Source organism: Typopeltis vanoorti, chromosome 6 (assembly GCF_054136105.1).
Source record: "Typopeltis vanoorti isolate ZY-2024b chromosome 6, IOZ_Tvanoo_1.0, whole genome shotgun sequence".
In the NCBI taxonomy this organism is placed as follows: domain Eukaryota; kingdom Metazoa; phylum Arthropoda; class Arachnida; order Uropygi; family Thelyphonidae; genus Typopeltis; species Typopeltis vanoorti.
In genome coordinates, this window is record NC_143554.1 from 132,536,021 (window position 1) to 132,555,444 (window position 19,424).

The 19,424-nt window shown below is 35.7% G+C and overlaps 1 protein-coding gene across 7 annotated transcripts in view; it reads right to left on the reverse strand.

Moving 5' to 3' along the window:
- Rab3-GEF (Rab3 GDP-GTP exchange factor) overlaps positions 1-19,424 on the reverse strand; it is a 1,186,669-nt gene that overhangs the window by 635,852 nt on the left and 531,393 nt on the right. For all 7 annotated transcript variants that reach the window (XM_090394443.1, XM_090394448.1, XM_090394444.1 and 4 more), the window contains 2 exons: positions 15,057-15,144; positions 12,416-12,529 (listed from right to left, as the gene is read on the reverse strand). In XM_090394443.1, coding sequence (XP_090250569.1) covers positions 12,416-12,529; positions 15,057-15,144 — 202 coding nt within the window. The remainder of the gene's footprint in view (positions 1-12,415; positions 12,530-15,056; positions 15,145-19,424) is intronic.

Genomic DNA, 19,424 nt, shown 5'->3' on the forward strand with positions numbered 1-19,424 from the left:
TAAAGGTGACATGAAAACGGGAGAAAAAGATATCCTTGAAGTATGGAGTAATTACTTTGAAAAACTTCTAAATGAAACAAGCAGTGATGACAGCATAGTGGTAAAAAACACTGACCAGGCATGCAGTCAGGAATACATATCCATACTTGAAGTAGAAAAAGCCATCAAAGGCTTGAAATGTGGAAAGACAGCAGGAGTAGATGATATTAGACCAGAAATGCTGAAGTATGGTGGTGTGAGAGTCTTACAGTGGCTGCACTGCATAATTCAGAAGGCCTGGATAGAGGGATGAATTCCCGATGATTGGAGTAGAGCTCTCATGGTACCCATATATAAAAAGGGAAATAAAACTGAATGTGAGAATTACAGAGGTATTTCCCTACTGAGTGTTCCTGGCAAGATCTATGCAAGTATACTTGAGAAATGGTTGAGAAGAATTGTGGAAGAAAAGCTTGGCGAAGAACAAGCTGGATTAAGGCCAAATAGAGGCTGTCAGGATCAGATCTTCACTTTACGACAAATAGTCGAGAAAGCATGGGAACATAACAAAGATCTGTATTTAAGTTTTGTCGATTTGGAAAAGGCATATGACAAGGTGCCAAGAGAAAAGCTATTCAATATGCTGCAGTTATATGGTGTCAATGGGGCATTATATCAAGCAATACTTAGTCTGTATTTGAGTTGTAAGTCAGCAGTTAGAATTGAAGGAAGTACAGGAAGATGGTTTAATGTTAAATCTGGTGTGAGACAGGGATGTACATTATCCCCTTTGCTATTCATTATCTATATGGATCACATTATGAAGGAAAGTGGTATTAAACTTGATATCAAAATTGGAGATGTTAATGTCAGTTCTTTGCTTTGTGCGGATGATGTTATACTTCTAAATGGATCCGCTACAAGTCTGCAAGATTCTCTGACTAAATTGAATAGCTGTTGTAATAGATATGGTATGAAGGTCAGCAATAAAAAGACAAAGACAATGAAAATAGGCAGAATCATTGAAAATATCAACTGTGTTGTGAATGGAGAACCTATGGAACAAGTAAAACATTTCAGCTATTTAGGCACAATTTTTACTGAAGATGGTAAATTAAATATAGAAATAGACAACAGAATCAGCAAAGCTGGTATGGCGGGAAGTCAATTGAATAAATTCATATGGAATAAGAGAGAAATTAGTTGGAACACTAAATTAGCTGTATACAAGACAGTGTTCAAACCAGTTTTAACTTATGGATCTGAGAGCTGGGTCATAAGTAAAACACTTGACCAAAGACTAGAGACCACAGATATGAGAGTCCTGAGAAAGATTATAGGCCTGAACAGATGGCATCAATGGCAATATCATATTAAAAATGAGGATATTAGGAAAGAACTTGACATTGTCAGCATCCAGGAATGCGTCAGCAGAGCTAATCTCAATTGGTATGGTCACTTAAACAGAATGGGCAAGGAAAGATTAGCAAAACAAGTGTTCTCTGCCAGGTTGGCAGGAAAATGACCCAGAGGAAGACCAAGATATAGGTGGATTGATATGGTACAAAGTGCTTAGACGATAGAAATATAAGATCTGATAATGTTGGAGTCTTGACAAGTAACAGACTGATTTGGAGGAAAATTGTAGATATAAAATTAATAATGATGTAATTTTTTTCATGTAGTGCTATCACATCCTGTACACCCCTTGAGGGTACATAGCAGGAATTTGATGATGATGATGATGTGATATAGGAAATAAACTGAAAGGAAATATTCAGTTGTTTGCTGATGATGCAAAATTAGGAAGAGTAATAGTTAAACAAGATGATGTGGAGAGTTTGCAGGATGATTTAAATAGGCTGTCAGTATGTGCAAAATATAATGGGCACCAGTTTAATGTGGAGAAATATAAGGTTATGCATTTTGGGATAAACAGATTACAAGCTGTATACCACAATGATGGAACTGTAATCCATTTAAATAGATGAAGCTAGAGATTTAAGGATGGTAGTAGTAGTAGAAGACAGAGAGTTAAAGTTTAGAGGATATATATATTATTATTATTTGATGTGGAATGTTGGAATTTTATCACCAATGTCAAAATACATGTCTGTTTAGTGATTTTAAACGAAGCTGATCAAAGATTTCTGATGTCGGTAGGTCCACTCGAAAAAATATTTAAAATTTAAATTTATTACTGATAATTTTTTGCTGGCTGGTTGGCCGAGTGGCTAGCGTATCTGCTCTCCAGCCGAAAGGTTGTGGATTCGAATCCTGCTGTGGGCATGGATGTTTGTGATTGTCTGTGAAAATACTAGTGGTGGTAGTGGGCAGTAGATGCCTTCGGTGTAGATGATAAGGTTTGCTCTAGTTGTGAAGGAGTGGTAGAAACATAGAGTTGTAGCATAGGTGCCCTCCTTCGATGAGTCTTTGGACTCCCTGGAGGTATCGCGTAATAATAATAATAATATTGTTAAGGTGGCACCTAAGGTTGCTTAAAGAACACACTAACAAGTAGAAATAAGGAAGTTGTAATTCCTCTTTGTTCAAGTCTGGTCCCCCTGGGTTTCTCGGGGATGAGGAAGCAGTGGAGAGGATTCAGAGGTGAGTGACCAAGATGGTGAATGGTCTGTGGAATGTTCCCTGTGAAGATAGGTTGATGGTGTGTGGACTGCCGAAGTTGGTTGATAGGAGATAAAGAGGGAATATCATAGATTGTAGGGTAAATGCTTTAGCACTTGGCTAGAGGGACCAGAACAAGGGGTCATCCCTGGAAGTTGAATAAAGGTGTGGTTAGTAGGGGTGTGAGGACTAGATTTTTTGCTTGGAGAGTTGTAAATGAGTGGAATGGGTTACCAGAGTCAGTTGTGAGTGCTTTGTCTGTTAACGGGTTCAAGGAGAGGTATGATAGATTGTGTGGATAGTTTGGGTCTCCTGTAATGAGTGTTCAGACTCCATGGAGGTACCTGTACAATAATAATAATAATAATAAAATTATTACTTTTAGTAACATTTCTATGGCCTTAAACTTATATGACTGCTGAAAGTCTTAACTTTTCTCATAAAAAAACTATATACACAAAGCTTATGGTCTCCAAACATGAAAAAAAGATGATAGTACTAACTAAAATCTGTAAATCTTATTAATATACATTGGCATCTTCGTGGCATCCAGAACTCATCAAGGAATGCCCACACTAACCATTTTCTACTCATCTACCACACTCCAAGCAAAAATATCGAACTATGGTAACCACACTCTTACATAACTTCCATTAAGTGACTCCTTGTTCTCTTCCATGCAGTCATGTATTGGAAAATTTCTTTAGCATCTACGCTATAAAACCCCTTTTATTACTTATGTTTCATCAGTATATCAAAGCCATATAAAAAAGATAAAATCCTTATATCTGCTTGTCAGCAAGTTTAGTAACATCCAACTGATCCATTGAGACATGTTTTCCACATTTGCAATATGCTCTCTGAACTACAACACTCTATCTGCCATTACCCCTAAATCTATATCATTATCAATTTCCCAAAATATATACTCTCAAGTGGTGTACAGGCTACTATGACAGTACTAAATGATTAAGTTTACATTATTTTAATCTCCTATCACCATTTTTAATATAAATTGATGACATCTGTTCTCTCCCATAACTTTTCTCAAACTCTCATATCTATAGTTTCTAGTCTCTTAGATCAACTGTTTTGCTTTTGACCCAGCTCTCAGATCCTTAAGTTAAAAGTGGTTTGAAAATGATCTTCTAGTTCAGTCATGACTGATTTTAATTTTAAAGAGGCTGTATTTTGGCCAATTTCTCTCTTATTCCATACAAATATATTCAACTGGCTCTCCAATTGAATAAATTACTATTTCTATAGGTTCTCCTTGAGAACGCACCTGAAGTTTTCTTTGTTTCTAAGTCACCAGTCTCATCAATTTCTTGCAGTCGAGTTCCATCAATATAATACACAGCCTGTAGTGTTTACATCCTAAAATGCATCACTACAACTTTCATACAGTGAAGTGGCAGCAATTATCCCTTTGCCAAAACTATCAAGTCTTATTTAGATTGCTCTGCATGATCTCTACATCACTTATATTAACTATTGCTGTCTCCAGTTTAGCATCATTGACAAACAAATTGGACATTACTTACCCTCAAAATCTCAGTATCACTGATACAAATTTAAAAACAGTGGCTCTAGTACAGAGTCGTGTGGCACACCAGTGGTTACTTGCTATCTTCTGATTTAACTCCATGATATACTACTCTCTGATGCTTATCCATCACCACTTTGATCCATGTATATATTGGTCTAGAAAGATGAGATCCAGAAAGGTGAGATCACTCTAAATAACAAATACAAAAGGTTATATTCAGGCATTAAAAATCAGGGCAAAGAGGGGGTAGGTATAGCATTCAATACTAAATATCAGGATAATCTTCTTGAATGACAGATAATATCAAGTAGAGTGATGTGGGCAAATATCAGAATGGGGAAACTGGACAATGAGACTTATTTGTGCTTATGGTCCTACAGAAGATTCTACCAAGGAAGAAATGGAGGAATGTTTAGAGGCATTAAAACAGGCAGCTGGAATGTTAGTCCTTGTTGAGATCTAAACAGCAGAGCAGAAAAGGATTACCAGAAATACAGAAATGTTTTGGGAAAATTTGGAGAAAAGTGCAAAACTAATAATAATTGTAAATGCCTCATGGATTTCTGTTCAAGACATTATTATTATTACAATTATTAACACCTGACTTCCTTGGAGTTAGAGACTCATTGTGGGAGGTAAACACTATCACACACACAATGCATCCAACCATGCCTTAAACTGACTCAATGTGCCTACATTCACAAAACACTCAGGCAATACATTCCACTGACCAACCACTCTCCATGTAAAGAACCTTCTTCTCACACCCTTATACAGTTTCCCGTGATGGCCTCTTGTTCTACCTATGCCCCTCTCCAATTCTATGAAAAATCTCTTCCATGTTAACATGATAGCAATCCCTGACTAGCTTATACGTCTCAATTGTTAAATTGTGAATGAAGAATTTTATGATTTATTAATACGTCATTCATGATTTAACATATATTGTATTTCCTGAGCTAAGTTTTCTCCTATATAAATTGTAAATTAAACACTTACTGTTAATTTTTTATTGAAATAATAATTGTAATTTTTTTTAGTTATTTATTCTGTATAAATTCTTTATATAACTTGTAAATATATCCTCAATGAACTGTGATATATGTTTTTTATTATTGTAAATGAAAGAGAAAGTAAATTTAAGCAATTCTGCTAATGAGATTTGATTGGTCACTGTCAAGGAAACGGAGTTATTTTTAGGTAGCGCATGACTAGAGCATGAGTACTGTATACAAAGGGGAGAGGCGAGTTGTTATAAGCTGACCTGGTTAGAACCGGATTTTGGAGGGAAAAAGAGAAAGCACTTGATTGGAAAACAAAAGTAAAGAGTAAGAAGCCCTAGAGACAGCATAGAGATAGGTAGTGAGTGGCAGAAGGGGAATTAATATATGCCGAAAATCGACTAGGAAAGGACAAGGAATTAATAGGCATTTTGAATTACTTCTATGGGAATTCTGATACTATGATAAATTTCAAATGGTTAGTGGAAGAATAGTGCAGAACTGAAGTTAATACATAGAAGAAAATAAGGAATTAGTAGATAACTTAAACCAAGTGCATCAAGACTTGTATATTTCTGTCTATAATTCAGTTATTATAGTGGAAGATTTCTTTGAATTGTGTTGCCATAAAGTAAATGTCAACCAGAATTTCAAATGTGCCTATGCAAATTTGATGTGTAGAAGCAGTAATCTGGTAAGAATTGTCCTTTCTATAACCTGTGAAGCTACAACGGTTAACTCCATTGGATATATTTTGACCTTAGCTGTGATGTTATGTCAATTAATGGTCGGATGTTAGATGTACTGAAGTACTTTCCTCTCGAAATAATAAGTGTTATGTTGATCTATCAAGTGTTAGCTGACTGAGAAAGAATATAGTTATTGAGAAAGATCATAAGATTAGTTATTGTAACATTTGGAAGGTTAATCTTTTAAGAACTATTCTCAACTTGATTGACTGAGCATAAAAAACTGAAAAATGAATGTTTGATAATTAATGGATTGTAATTATTCTGAATACTTTAAACTGAGCTAATATATTTATGATTTAATTCATCTAATTGGGTAGAGAGAACTATGTGAAAGAAGTGTCAACATTAGCCATAATCCTCAAACCTAAATAAGAAGTTACTAATATCTGAATATGGATTTTTGTAATTGTTCAATTTGATAACCTTTTGCAGATAGGTATACTTGAATGTATATGTTGCACTATTCCACATTAAACGTTTTCTTTTGTTGAGTTAAACTTGGCGTTTGCCTGATTTTCTTACATTGCACCGCTCATAAAATTAATCGGACCTTTGTGGAAGCCTTAAAAGCTATTAATAACCTCGGCCTGAAGATAAAGTGATAATATAAGTATAGTTGATGATTGATTCCTCTATATTATTTAGACTAATCTGAATATAGGGTGGCGCAGTATAATATAAATTTCTTTATATTCAGATGAGCATCAATCAACAACTAATGAATAAAAACGGAATTTAAAGAGGTAAAGATAAGATTAACAAACCAACAAAAATGGAACAGTAAGTTGGTAGGACGTTCCAACACAATCATATACCCCCTCTGCCTCCTATTCACAAGTCTATACAATTTATATTCTCTCAATCTGTCCACATATTCCACATTTCCAAAGACCACTTACCGCCATTGTGAATTTGTCTGGACCCTTGTCACCATGAAAACCCTGTGACCAAATCTGTGCACAACAATCCATAAGAAGCCTAATCAAGGCCTTATACAATGGCATCATAACCTCTTTATTTCTGCATAATTGCCATTATCTAATGTGACATCTTCACAACTTGTACAATGGATCCATGAATTTCAAGTCCTTGTCCACCACTCCCAGATCTCTCATCTCCTCTACCTCCTTTAAAGTTTCCCCACCAAGTGTATACTTTGCATCGCATCATTGCAATTTCAAAACTGACAGGTACACTTACCTACCCATTTATTCAATCTATTCAAGTCCTGTAAGGCCATAACATCTGCTTGACTCTGCATTACTCTCCCCAATTTTGCATCATCCGAATATCACCAGTTACACCCAACTTAACATCATTAATATACAAATTGACCTATATTAATATTAACAAATTGACCCATATTAATATTAACAAATTGACCCAAAACTGACCTATGCAGCATACCACTAGTGACCTTCCTCTTTAGGGATACTGCCCACCCCCTTAAAGTTTTAATATCTTTTAATATTTTAATATCTATCTGACAGCCATTCACTGATCTGACTCAGAAATCTGTTATCCAATCCCATCTATTTCAATATTTATTTAACAGCTTGTTGTGTGGCAGTCTATCAAAAGAGTTTCCAAAATCTAAGTACACCACTATATATGCATCTCCCCTGTCCAAAGCATTTGTCACCTTGTTATAGTACAAAAGTAAAAGTAAAGTTAGTAAAACATGATTTCCCTTTAACAAACCAATGCTGAATGATGGATGAGATATTACTAACACCATATTCCAGTATAAAGATATGCACAAATTCATGTGGAGAGAAGATGCAAGAAATAAGAAGTCTCATTGACTATGTTACAGTTGACAGCGATGTTTTCCCATTGGTTCAGGACACAAGAGTATACAGAGGATTCGAAATAGGAAGTTATCACTATTTAGTTTTCAACAGGATAAAACTGAATTTCATATTGAAAAGAAGAATGTTATAAAATAAAATCAATGTTCCACAGCTATTAGTGGTGAACTGTAAACTCAATAACACAAACATCACTGAAGAAAAAATGAAAGCGTTTGAAAATAAGAACCAAACCTTGAAGATAACATTGACTGATTCAGCCAGAGGGGCATCTGGTGAGGTTGTCTGTAAGGATAGAAAAAAAATCTAAACTCAAGGTGGAATCAGGAAGTTAAAGAGCAAGTCAGGGAAAAGAAGAAAGCACATGGAAAGTTCTGGCAAATAATTCAGCTTGTACCATTAGAAAATACAGAAAAAATGTAAGTCATGTGAAGACCTTGGTAAGGACATAGAAAATAAATATCAGGAGGATTATGAAATATTCTGGAGGCTATTGAAAAACTTAGAAATGGAGGAAAAAGTACTGTAAAAGTAATCAGAGATGATAAAGGTGACATAAAAACAGAAAATAAAGATATTCTAGATTCACCATTATCACACAAAATTGTGTGATAATTGTGTATAAAACCCAGTGCACATGAATATAAAGAGAAAGACAGATATAAGTATTCTGCTAATTGGAAGTTTTCCATTTGGTTATACTATAAATTAAAGATACCAAGAAATTATATACTTGGTTTAATCCTTTATCCAAGTGTAAGCAAACAAAGTTTGCACCTGAAGTATTTTCAAGACAGGAGCAACTCGTGGTAAAGGTGTTATGACTTATGACCAGTGCTTTTTTTCTGGAAAAAAAGGTGCTGGTACTCATCATGAAGATGTTATTACAGCAACTTTCACACTTTTTAACATATCCTCCAATATACCCTCGTCATCTCTAGATCGCTTCTTGCTTTTGGTATCAACTGCAGAATGACGACCTCGGAGCAGCCATGAGTCCACATATTTGCTAGGGTTGAACTGAGTAAGAGGAGTAGGTCCTAGTGTCTTGATGAAATTCAGCGCAGAAGTTGTCTACAAGCAGAGATGACCTAGATGAAGTTACTATAAGATTCATCTGAGAGAAACCCCTTTCACATTCACTGGATATTGCAATTGTGCTCAAAGTGTGCTTTAGAGGAAGTAGTATGTCCGGGAGTTTATTTTCTTGAAGATATTCACGGAAACCATGAACTGCTTCTCTTCCATTTAAGTGAAATTTGCATGCTAAATTTTTAATTTCAGCTTCATAAAATGTCACATGATTCCCAGGATTTCCTGACCAATACTTGGAATCAAAAATCTTAGCATGCAAATTCGCTGCAGACTCTTTCCAACAGCTTCTTTCAGACTTTGTGGTGAACTGTGCAGATGAACAATATAAAAGAAATATATTGAAAGCAGATGAACTTATTGCAGGACTGTGTCTTTCATTTTTGTGGAGCTCAATCCCTTTGAACTTCATGTTCTTCTGACTTTGAAGAGAAATACTGTAGTATGGACCAGGATTTTCAATTCTTTCTTCAAAAAGTTGAATTGTATTCTTTATCTTCCTGTCTGCTTTGTACAAGTCAATATTTCCCTCTTGTAAATCTAGACTTAGTTCACTAAGTTCTTGGAGAGCATCACACATAAGGCTCAAATCAAGAACAAACTTGCATGACATTATTTTTCTTAAAATGCCCTCATAAAGAAAACGATCTATTTTGCTTCTTCTGCTTACAGAAAGTGACTGACGAGGGCTTCAAAATCGTGCCACACTGCACAATTTTGAAGTGCGAAAGATAGAACCCAGCGAGTTCTTAAAATTCTGCCAATTTTAAGAAGTTAAAGTTCTAGAGTCACTGCACATTCCTGTAGTTCCCTAGCAATCTTAGGTGAAGCATGATAAGTCACATAATGTTTGTCCATGAAACTCTTAAATAAGCGATTCACTCCTGTCACATTGTTCACTGTGTCACTAACAGACAATTCAAGGCGATGGCTAGCACAATGCCAGAAAATAACACTAGGAAACTTCTCTTACATTAGCCTCCTTACACCATTACGCATACCAAATAACACAGCTGCACCATCACAAGTTACAGACAATAAATTCTCCTTTAAGTAATCTTCAGATAATCCTAAACACTCAAGATGACTGATTAAAGAGTTTAGAATTCCTGTAGCAGTATTACAATTAGATCAAATCTAGGAAAAGACTCACAGGATCCGAAACTTCAGGAAGAAATACATGAACAATAGAAACAACAAAATGTTGTTATGCTACTCACAGTTGTCGATTCATCAACAAGTAACGATATCTTGTTCTTGGAGTTCACTATATTGTCTATTAATGTTTTTCTCATTTCATTTGCGATATGGCTCACAATGCTAATGCAAGCATTTGCAGAATGAAGAATATATCCCATGTCTAGGTCATTAAGTTCCTGTAAATTTATTTCGTCTTCAAAGTCGTTAAATGATTGATTTCTCCTCGCAACTTTGTAAGCGGTTCGAAACACTTTTCTTGTTACGTCTTTCTTATGATAAAAAGTATTTAGGAAAACTTTTTTTAATGTTTCGTTTTTTGCTTCAGATTTTATTTTTTGGCACACTTTGTGCACTGCACTCTCCTTATGATCGTAAATCTTTTTTTTTTCCTTAATGACATTAGCTGTTGTTTGCAAGATTCTCCAAAATGAGTGATTTTACCATTTGCCCACTCCCCTGAAATTTTCGTTCCCATGTGTTTATCGAAGGCGAGACTTTCGACATCACGACACATTTTACTCTGCATCACAACATATAGCCACTTGTTTCTCTCGCAGAAGTCATTTTTCTGCAAAAGTGTCCAACATTCAGGCCAATCATTATCAGAATCTGCTTCCTTTTGACCACGTGGATCTTCGGTCTTGGTTTCGTGATCCTCTTCACTAAGCGCATTTTTACAGGATCACAGGGTTTCTGCTTCTTCAGCCTTCCTTTTTTTACTCATTGGCATAAAGTAACTTATTTTACTCATTTTGAACAATAATTGCACTGATTAACTTAGATTAATTCAAAACTCACGTGAACACCTGCCTGTTGCAGAGTGAATATAGAACTGATAAACTAATATTGGAAGCAATTGGAAGTGGACACAACTTCCTGTTTCCGGCTGCATACCAGCCTATGAATAATAAAAACTGAAAATTCAATTCGTGAACATAGTACCATCTACTGGAATATTTATAATATATTTTGCTGTCAATAAAAAATTTCTTAAATTTTTTAAAAACTTAAGAAAAAAGGTGCCGGTACTGCGTACGTTGCATACCGCCATAAAAAAAGCACTGCTTATGACCTATAATGATATGCATTATGGGAAATTTCCCATAATTCATATCATTATACATGTCCACCAGGATATGTGCTTTGCATTATGGGATACTAAGGCAAGTGATGTGAAGTCATTAGCTTCTGTATATGAGTTGCCTCAGTCCTGAAAATACTTAAGGTGCAAACTTTGTTTGCTTACACTTGGATAAAGGATTAAACCAACTATATAATTTCTTGGTATCTTTCATTTAATTTGCTAATAATTTTTTGGAACTTAGGGATGGTAGTAGGTGAGAAATGGCATTTTGTATTTGAAGGTTCTAGTGTTGTGATAGTAGTAACCTAGGAGAAGTAAGTGGGGGGGGGGGGGAACTGAGTTTTGTATAGTGGATTAGAATGCCCTCCCACAATGAGTACTTGGACTCCTTGTAGCTGTCACATAATAATAATAATAATATGATGCTACCTGACAGACTATTCTTAAATTCTTGGGCAGAATCTGAATTGCTCTGTATCACCAGTCAAATTGTTGTTTGAATGATATCCTGTTTTCACTGTGTATCAATTATGTCAATAATAATATATTAAAACAAAGGATATTCAAGAAAAAAATAATTATTCCGATTGAAACATGAGCCAGTTCTGCGAGAATACCAGATAAGAAAAAAAAAAAAAAAAAAAAAAAAAAAAGTGAATAAACAACAGCTTAATTTACACGTGAATTTGGATGGGAAATTATGTAAAAATATTTACATAGCAATAAGCCAGTCAAACATTGTTTAAAGAAGATCTATTCAGTTACAGATGAGTGTCTCTCACTACAGCAAACTCATAGAGAACACCAGGAAAAGTTTGCTATAGTGAATTTCTTTTATCATGGTTTTTATCTATGGGACTTCACTCAGAACTTTTCAGTAGTCTGTTATGGCGAGGAAGGTTGTTATAGTGGTGTTTGCTATTGAGATTAAACTATATATGTCTCAGGACATGCCAAAATAAAGCTCTATGCCTGCAATTAAAACAATAAACTTCATGCAAATTACATTAATTCAATTCAATATTTCAATGTCTAATTTAATTTTGAAATTCAATGAGTTCAACTTAATTTTAAAATAGTCTCCCCACAAAAAAAAAAAAAAAAAAATTTAAAAACTAAAAAAAAAATGTTTTGCCTGAAATCCTTAAACAAGAAGTCAAAAACTAAATAAATATTAAGTGATCTATGGAGAAGAGAATCGATCTAAGCATATTTTTAAGAATAGCACAAAAAAAAAAGCAAAAGCATTTCCAAATTAGCTGAGAATAGCAATTCTTTACACTGGAATTATAAAAAAAAAATTACACAAAAATGAAACATACGATAATGATGATCACCACTATGGGATGTTCTTTCATAACTTTCTCTCTCACTTCCAGGAGATCCTCTGTGGCATACATCAGAAGGACTACTGTTAGTACTACTCTTGCTTGAACCTAAAAAAAGTTCATATTTTAGCCTTCTTACTAAATAAACAAATAAAAAATGGATTTAAACAGCAATACCGGGTAACTTATAAGCCATTCATTAGTCCTTTCATTTTACCATTACATAAATACTGATTCTGAATGTCAGATAAAAAGATGCATTACACACATTTTTCAGACAAGACAATGAGGCAAATAATGGAAGCTTTGCATAGAAGAAGTCAAATAACATCTGAGCTGGAGGTGGGTGTGGATGCAAATGATTTGTAAAGTGGCGACAGAAATTTATGTTGAAAGGGATTTGAGGAAGTCACTGCAAAAGCTGAAGGAACAGTGTAGTTGGGAAAATAGTCATTTGCTTTCAAAGTATGATAGTAGTGAGTTGAGAAAGAAAGCAGAGATGATAAATGGTATGATGGCTGAACTGTGTAAGGCAAAAAAAAAAAAAAAACACAATTTGGGAATGTATAAAGTGACTTTGGAGGGAAGCAGGATTGTTTAAGAGACAATTGGATGCATTTGAATTGATGGGAAACACAGAGAATGCACAAAAGCAAAATAAAGTGAGTGACTAAATTGGAGTGGATGAGGAGTGTTGTTTTGGATTTAAATCTCAAGAACTCAGGCTATGAAGCCAGTGTATTATGTCTGTTAACTGTGTGTGTTCTTATGGAAGGAGGTTGAGAATGGTGATCATGAGACGAAGGTTGTGAAAGGACCAGAAGGTAAATAGAGAGATCATGACAGTGTGGTCTGAAAATTATGAGAGAATGGATAAGTGAAGGTAGCAGTAAAGGAAGGTGATCTATAAGAGTGTAGCAACTTGAAGAAAGATAGGGCCTCAAAAACTGGATCAGTCGATATGGACATATTAACAGAAAAGGAAGCTTGATGAATAGAGGATTGGTATGGCTACATAAGAGCATACTGCATTTGGTGATGGTCATGTAATGAGCCATCACCAAAATTATAATGATTATAAGTTATTCTATTAGCTGTTATATTTGTATGCTAATGCAATGAATATTAGAAATAGGGGTGGTAAGTTTGTAGTGTTTCACTGAGTCAAGTGGCACAAGTTTTACTGCATATGCAAAACAGATGGCAGAAGACATACCAATAGGAACAAAAGTAGGGGATATGGAATGTTCTAGAAAGTGGGATAATTATTATGCAAGGGGTTTCTGAAAACTAAGGTAACACTTTTTTTCTTCTTAATAATGGTGAAAGAGAATGAGATAAAACACAGTGGACAGATAGATCCATTAATGTTCAAAAAGCAGTGTAGCACTACTGTCACCTCACAGCTAATTCCAGTTGCAAGATGTCAGCTGCCATGCAAGTGTGGTCCAAAACAGGTGTCCGTGAACTTATTCATTTTTTGCAAGCAAAAGGGGCTTCATCAAGTGACATTCACCATGAACTGGTTGCTTTATATGATGAAAAGGTGATGTTAAAGAAGCAGATGTGTTTTTGGCACAATGAATTTAAAGTGGTCCATGGTGACATTGAGGAATGACATCAGGCAGGCAGGCTCTCATCGAGCAAGACAGAAGACAACCTTTAGCACATTAAAGGCATCCTTCTTGAAGACAGCAAGTGAAAGTGTGTGAAATTGCACAAGTGTTGAGCTTGAATAAGCCCAACACTTTTTATGAAATTGTTCACGATATCCTTGGCTTTTGAAAGGTGTGCATCTGTTGGGTATAAATTTTTGTCAAAGGAGCACACAAGGCAACATGCATGGGGATGTATCTGGAGAATCTGTTGTGATACAATGACAAAGGTGAGGATTTTCTTGCTCACATAGTCAAAGGAGACGAAATGTGGGCTCACATTACCCCAGAGAGAGAAAAAAAGGCTCCATGACCTGGAAACATCCACAATCTCCCATGCACAAAAATTGAAAACTGTTCCCACTGTCTGAAAAGTCATGGCGACAATGTTCTCAGATAGTCAAGGTGTTCTGTTTGTGGACTTCTTGTTGAAGAGAGGAACAATCAAAGCAGAGCTTTACTATGGAAGGGGGGGGATGTGCAACATTCAACACAAAAGACCAAGACTCCTGATAAGTGGCATGATTTTCGTGCACAACAATGCTACTCCACACGCTGTGTACACCACTTGTGAGTGGCTGCATTGTAATTATTGGGAAACTCTGCCACATCTCCCCCCCCTCCATAGCCCAGACTTAGTGCCTTCAGACTTCTACTTGTTTAGCTCCTCAAGAAACACTTTTCTGGAGGCATTTCACTACAGATGAGGCAGTTCATCACCAATTTCTACTATTTTCATTCTTTGTAATGAATGTGTTTGTGTTTTCTGCCTATGTTTATACCTAATTTTTAACAGCAGTTATTTAATTTAGCTAAACATTTCTGACAAACCTCTAACATATTAAATGGATAATATCATCTGCATAAAGTAATGAATTTAATGAATTGAGATTAACATCGCCATTGCAGTTATCAGATATAACATTACTTCCCTTTATAGTGTCGTCCACAATTAAAAATTTATAATAAAATACACATACCCACAGATAATCCAGTATGCTCTTCAGATCTGCTTGGCTCTGAGAGATGTTTATAAAGGTTTTCTCCACTTCCAAAAGGACTACTTCCCTAAAAAAAAAAATAAAATAAAATAACATTTAAATCTGATGAAAATAATTTTTATTATGTTTTTGCAAAATAAACTGAGTCAATATAAGATATAACAACAGTCTATAGGTAACTATGTTCATTTTTATTAATCCATCTATGAATTAATAAAAGTTAAAATTCCAATATAGCCACCAAAGGATGATCAATCATTTAACAAATATCCAGGTGTTGTCTCCAAAACATAATTTGTATATTGCTCTTGAAACCTTACACAAGAGAGCCTAAAGCAATGTGGAAATGCAGAGGTACAAGCCATGAAGTAAACAGCATTAGTGTGTCTTATTATATAAAAACATGACTAAATATGCAGAAGTATATTTAGTCAGGTTTATGCATTTTATGTATAATGCCAGTTTTTGAGTAAGACCAAATATACTTAAGATAATAATACCAAAATCAGATTAAAAAATTGGAAAAAATGCATGGTCATGACAAATTATCATCACTCTGATGTTTTATCTTTTCCTTTCCCACATCACTAGGTTGGGTTACTTGGAATTACAACCAAAGCAACTGTGCTGAGGCAATAAGTGCATGTGTTGTGACTGGCATTTCTGTTTTATAAGATAAAAACCGAAGTTGTCAGAAATTAAATCCCTGCTACCTCCTGATGGCTAATTCCACATAAGTATTACAATGATATCCATATGGGTTATTATTTAGAAAACTAAATAAACTAGATAGTCCCATTGCATTCAGCCAATAGTCCACACTGAGCTCTTGTGTAAATTTTATAGAAAGATTAGCAAGCAATGTGTGTAGCATTATCATGATGTCAAGTTACGCTGATGTTTTTAAATGGGCTCTTTCTGTTGTTGTTGTTTTTTTTTTTAGTTTGTTTAAAATCAACAATAATTATTTTTCTTGATAGTGTAAACTAGATTTTATTAAATCTCTGATCTGTGAAAACAATGACTTCATTTCAAAAGATAGTTCAGTACATGACATGGAAAACCTTCAATTTTTTTGTTGGAATTTATGCATCTATTTTTGAGATTGGGCAATAAAAGACCTGAGAAAATTTCAAAACTTTCTTATTTCTCTCTCTCTCTCTCAAGTACACTGCACCTGTCAGGAACGAATTTTTCAATATCCTAACCTACCCAATACTAGAAAAAGGGGAAATTCCTGATGACTGGAGACCCAGTAAAATTATCCCAATACATCTAAAAGAAGATTAAAAGAAAATGCAACAACTATAGACCAATATTATTGCTGCACTACAAGATATTTATTGGGATCATTCAAAAAATAATAAAGAGTATGAAGAAGTAATGGAAGAAGAACAAATTTGATTCAAAGATAGAAGGGAAATCAATTATAAAATCTATGTTTTACAGAAACTAGCTCGCAGATTTGACTTGAAAAAAGAAAGAAGTCTTTTTGTATGCTTTGATTCAATAGATAGAAACTGTATAATAGAAATAGTGCATAAAAAAAGGATTATACTTTGAATTATATATTTGGTTTAATCCTTTATCCAAGTGTAAGCAAACAAAGTTTGCACCTGAAGTAATTTCAGGACTGGAGCAACTCATGGCAAAGGTGGTATGACTTCAGATCTGCCTTAGTATAGTTGCCCCAGTCCTGAAATTACTTCAGATGCAAACTTTGTTTGCTTAAACTTGGATAAAGGATTAAGTCAAATTAAACAGGTGACCAAGATAGGATGCATGAGGAGTGTTTGCCTGGAGGAACAATAGAAAGTGTGGCTATGGCAATTAAGAGGGCTGAAAGGGTGGATGAGATGATTGTGATGGTAGGAACAAATGACTTGAGAGGCAATGTAAATTGGGCAGCGAGAGATATGAGATTCTTGCTTGAGGTAGTACGAAAGAAGATGCAGAGAGAAAAGACAGTTTGCATTTAGCCTAGGTATGATTGTGAAGAGCTGAGCAGAAGAGCAGTAATATTGAATAACATAATAGCTACAATGTGTCAGAAGAGAGGATTGGAATATGTGGATGCTTGGAGAGCGTTTGAGGAAGAGAGGAATTGTATGCGAGAGACCACTTGCATTTGAATGAGGAAGGACATAGGCATCTGTAGAGATTGCTGTTCTGAACGAGTCAGTGTGTCAATGCAGGGAAACTAGAATGCCCAAGGTGGATGGTAGCAGGGGGAGGCCTCTTGTGGGAAAGGGTACTTGGGAGAAGGGGGACAACATCAGGTAGCGGTGAGTCCAGTGGAGTCTAGAGGGGATAATGCTGGGTATAGAAATAGTGGCATTTTTATGCTTTATACTAATGCCAGGAGTATCTGGAATAAAGGAGAGGAATTGGTGGCGCTGATAGCATCAGCCTGGCCAAAGATTATGGGATCACTGAGATGTGGTGGACACAAGAGGATATAATAACAGGAATAGAAGTAGCAGGGTACAGCATTTTTTGGCAGGATAGAAAGGGAAAGCATGGTGGTGGAGTACTACTTATGATAAGTGACGATTTATGTCCTGATACTAATGATTTTGAAAGCATATGGTGTGAGGTAGAGATAGGCAAGACGGGATATTTAGTGGGGGTGTTGCTACAAACCAAAGAGGACAGGGGGGGGGGACAAGAGATGTTTAGACAGCTGAGCTTGGCAAATGCAAGAAGAATGATTGTTATGGGAAATTTTAACTACAGCAGTATAAATTGGGGAAAGGAAGATGCATGTAGCAATAAGGGAATTGAATTTCAAAAATTCTTGAGGGACAAATATCTTAGGCAACATGTAATAGAGGGAACAAGAGGTTCAAGAGTTTTGGATTTATGCATAGAATCAGAAGAGTTGATAATAACTGAGATGACATCTCTCCCACCAGTTGGAGAGAGTGACCATGTGGATGTGACTTGGAAGATGAATAAACATGCAGGAGTATCAAAGAAAAGGGAACACATGTGGAATTATAAGGCAGATGATTATAATAGTCTTAGACATCAACTTGGGGAAGTTTTGTGGAGAGGAATTGGAAGTCTGGGATATTATTAGTGCTTGGGAAATTGTGAAGGAATATTTGTTAGCAGAATAGTAAGCTGTATTCCACAAGTGAAGAAGGGGGACACAATTTGGTGTAAAGTGGATGACAAGCAATATTAAACAGCAAACTGCATGTAAAAATGAGGTCATGGAAGAGATACAGGGTGTTCGGGATAAATTTGACATATTTATAATTAATTACATTTTTCCGTAAGTTACATGTATTAACACACACTTCTCTTCATTTAAAAGTTTGGACCCTTCTTCATTCATATACAAGATGTCAGAAAGGATGGATAGCTGGAACCCACCTGAATCATGGAAGAGAATAACTTGTATCATGATGATTCGTGCCCGCCATCAAAATAAGCATATTACGACTGCTGCCCAATGCTCCCTGAATACAGTAAAAACAATCAGGCATGAACTAGAGACTTGCAATGGTGACTACGAGGATGTAGCAAGAAGAAAGATCCCTAGCAGACGATCTGATTGCGTTCGTACAGCAGAATTCCTCGCAAATCTGCAGGAACAGGTGTTGAAGAACCCTGGCATTGGAATTCGGGCTTTGTTCGTGGAGTTGCTAACTGTAGTCAAGCCCTGGATAACAAGGGTAGCCAATGGTAGGCCGTATGTATGGCAGCAGGATTCGGCCCCTTGCCACACCTCTGGGAAAAGTCAAAAATGGTTGTCTGAAAATTTCTACGACTTCACCAGTCCAAATGTTTGGCCTCCAAACTCCCCAGACCTTAACCCCATGGATTATTTTGTATGGGGCGCAGTTGAAAAAGACACCAATCGCACTTCCAGTAATACAAAAGCCCAGTTAATGGATAAAATTAAAACAGTTTTTGCGGCCCTTCCCAGGGAGACTGTAGCATCAGCTTGTTCGAGGTTCCGAAGCAGAATTGAAGCTGTGATCGATGCTAATGGTGGTTATTTTGAGTAAATCTTGTTGATAGTATTGTAATTAACTCTGCCTGTAATGTTTTTTTGTCAATTCATTAAATTTAATAGATACAAAGAAGATTTTCTTTTTCCTTACGAAACTGTCAAATTTATCCCGAACTCCCTGTATAAGGAGACAGGTGAAGAGCAGATGCATGAAGAATATAAGAAAAAAGTCAGGAGAGTGACTCGTATGGTAAGGAATGCAAAACTGGAATATGAGAAGAGATTGGCCCTAAGATCCAAAGAAAAATCTAGGGAATTTTTTAGTTATGTGGCCAGTAGGAGGAGAAATGATTGTGGAAGAATGACACTGTGGGATAAAAACG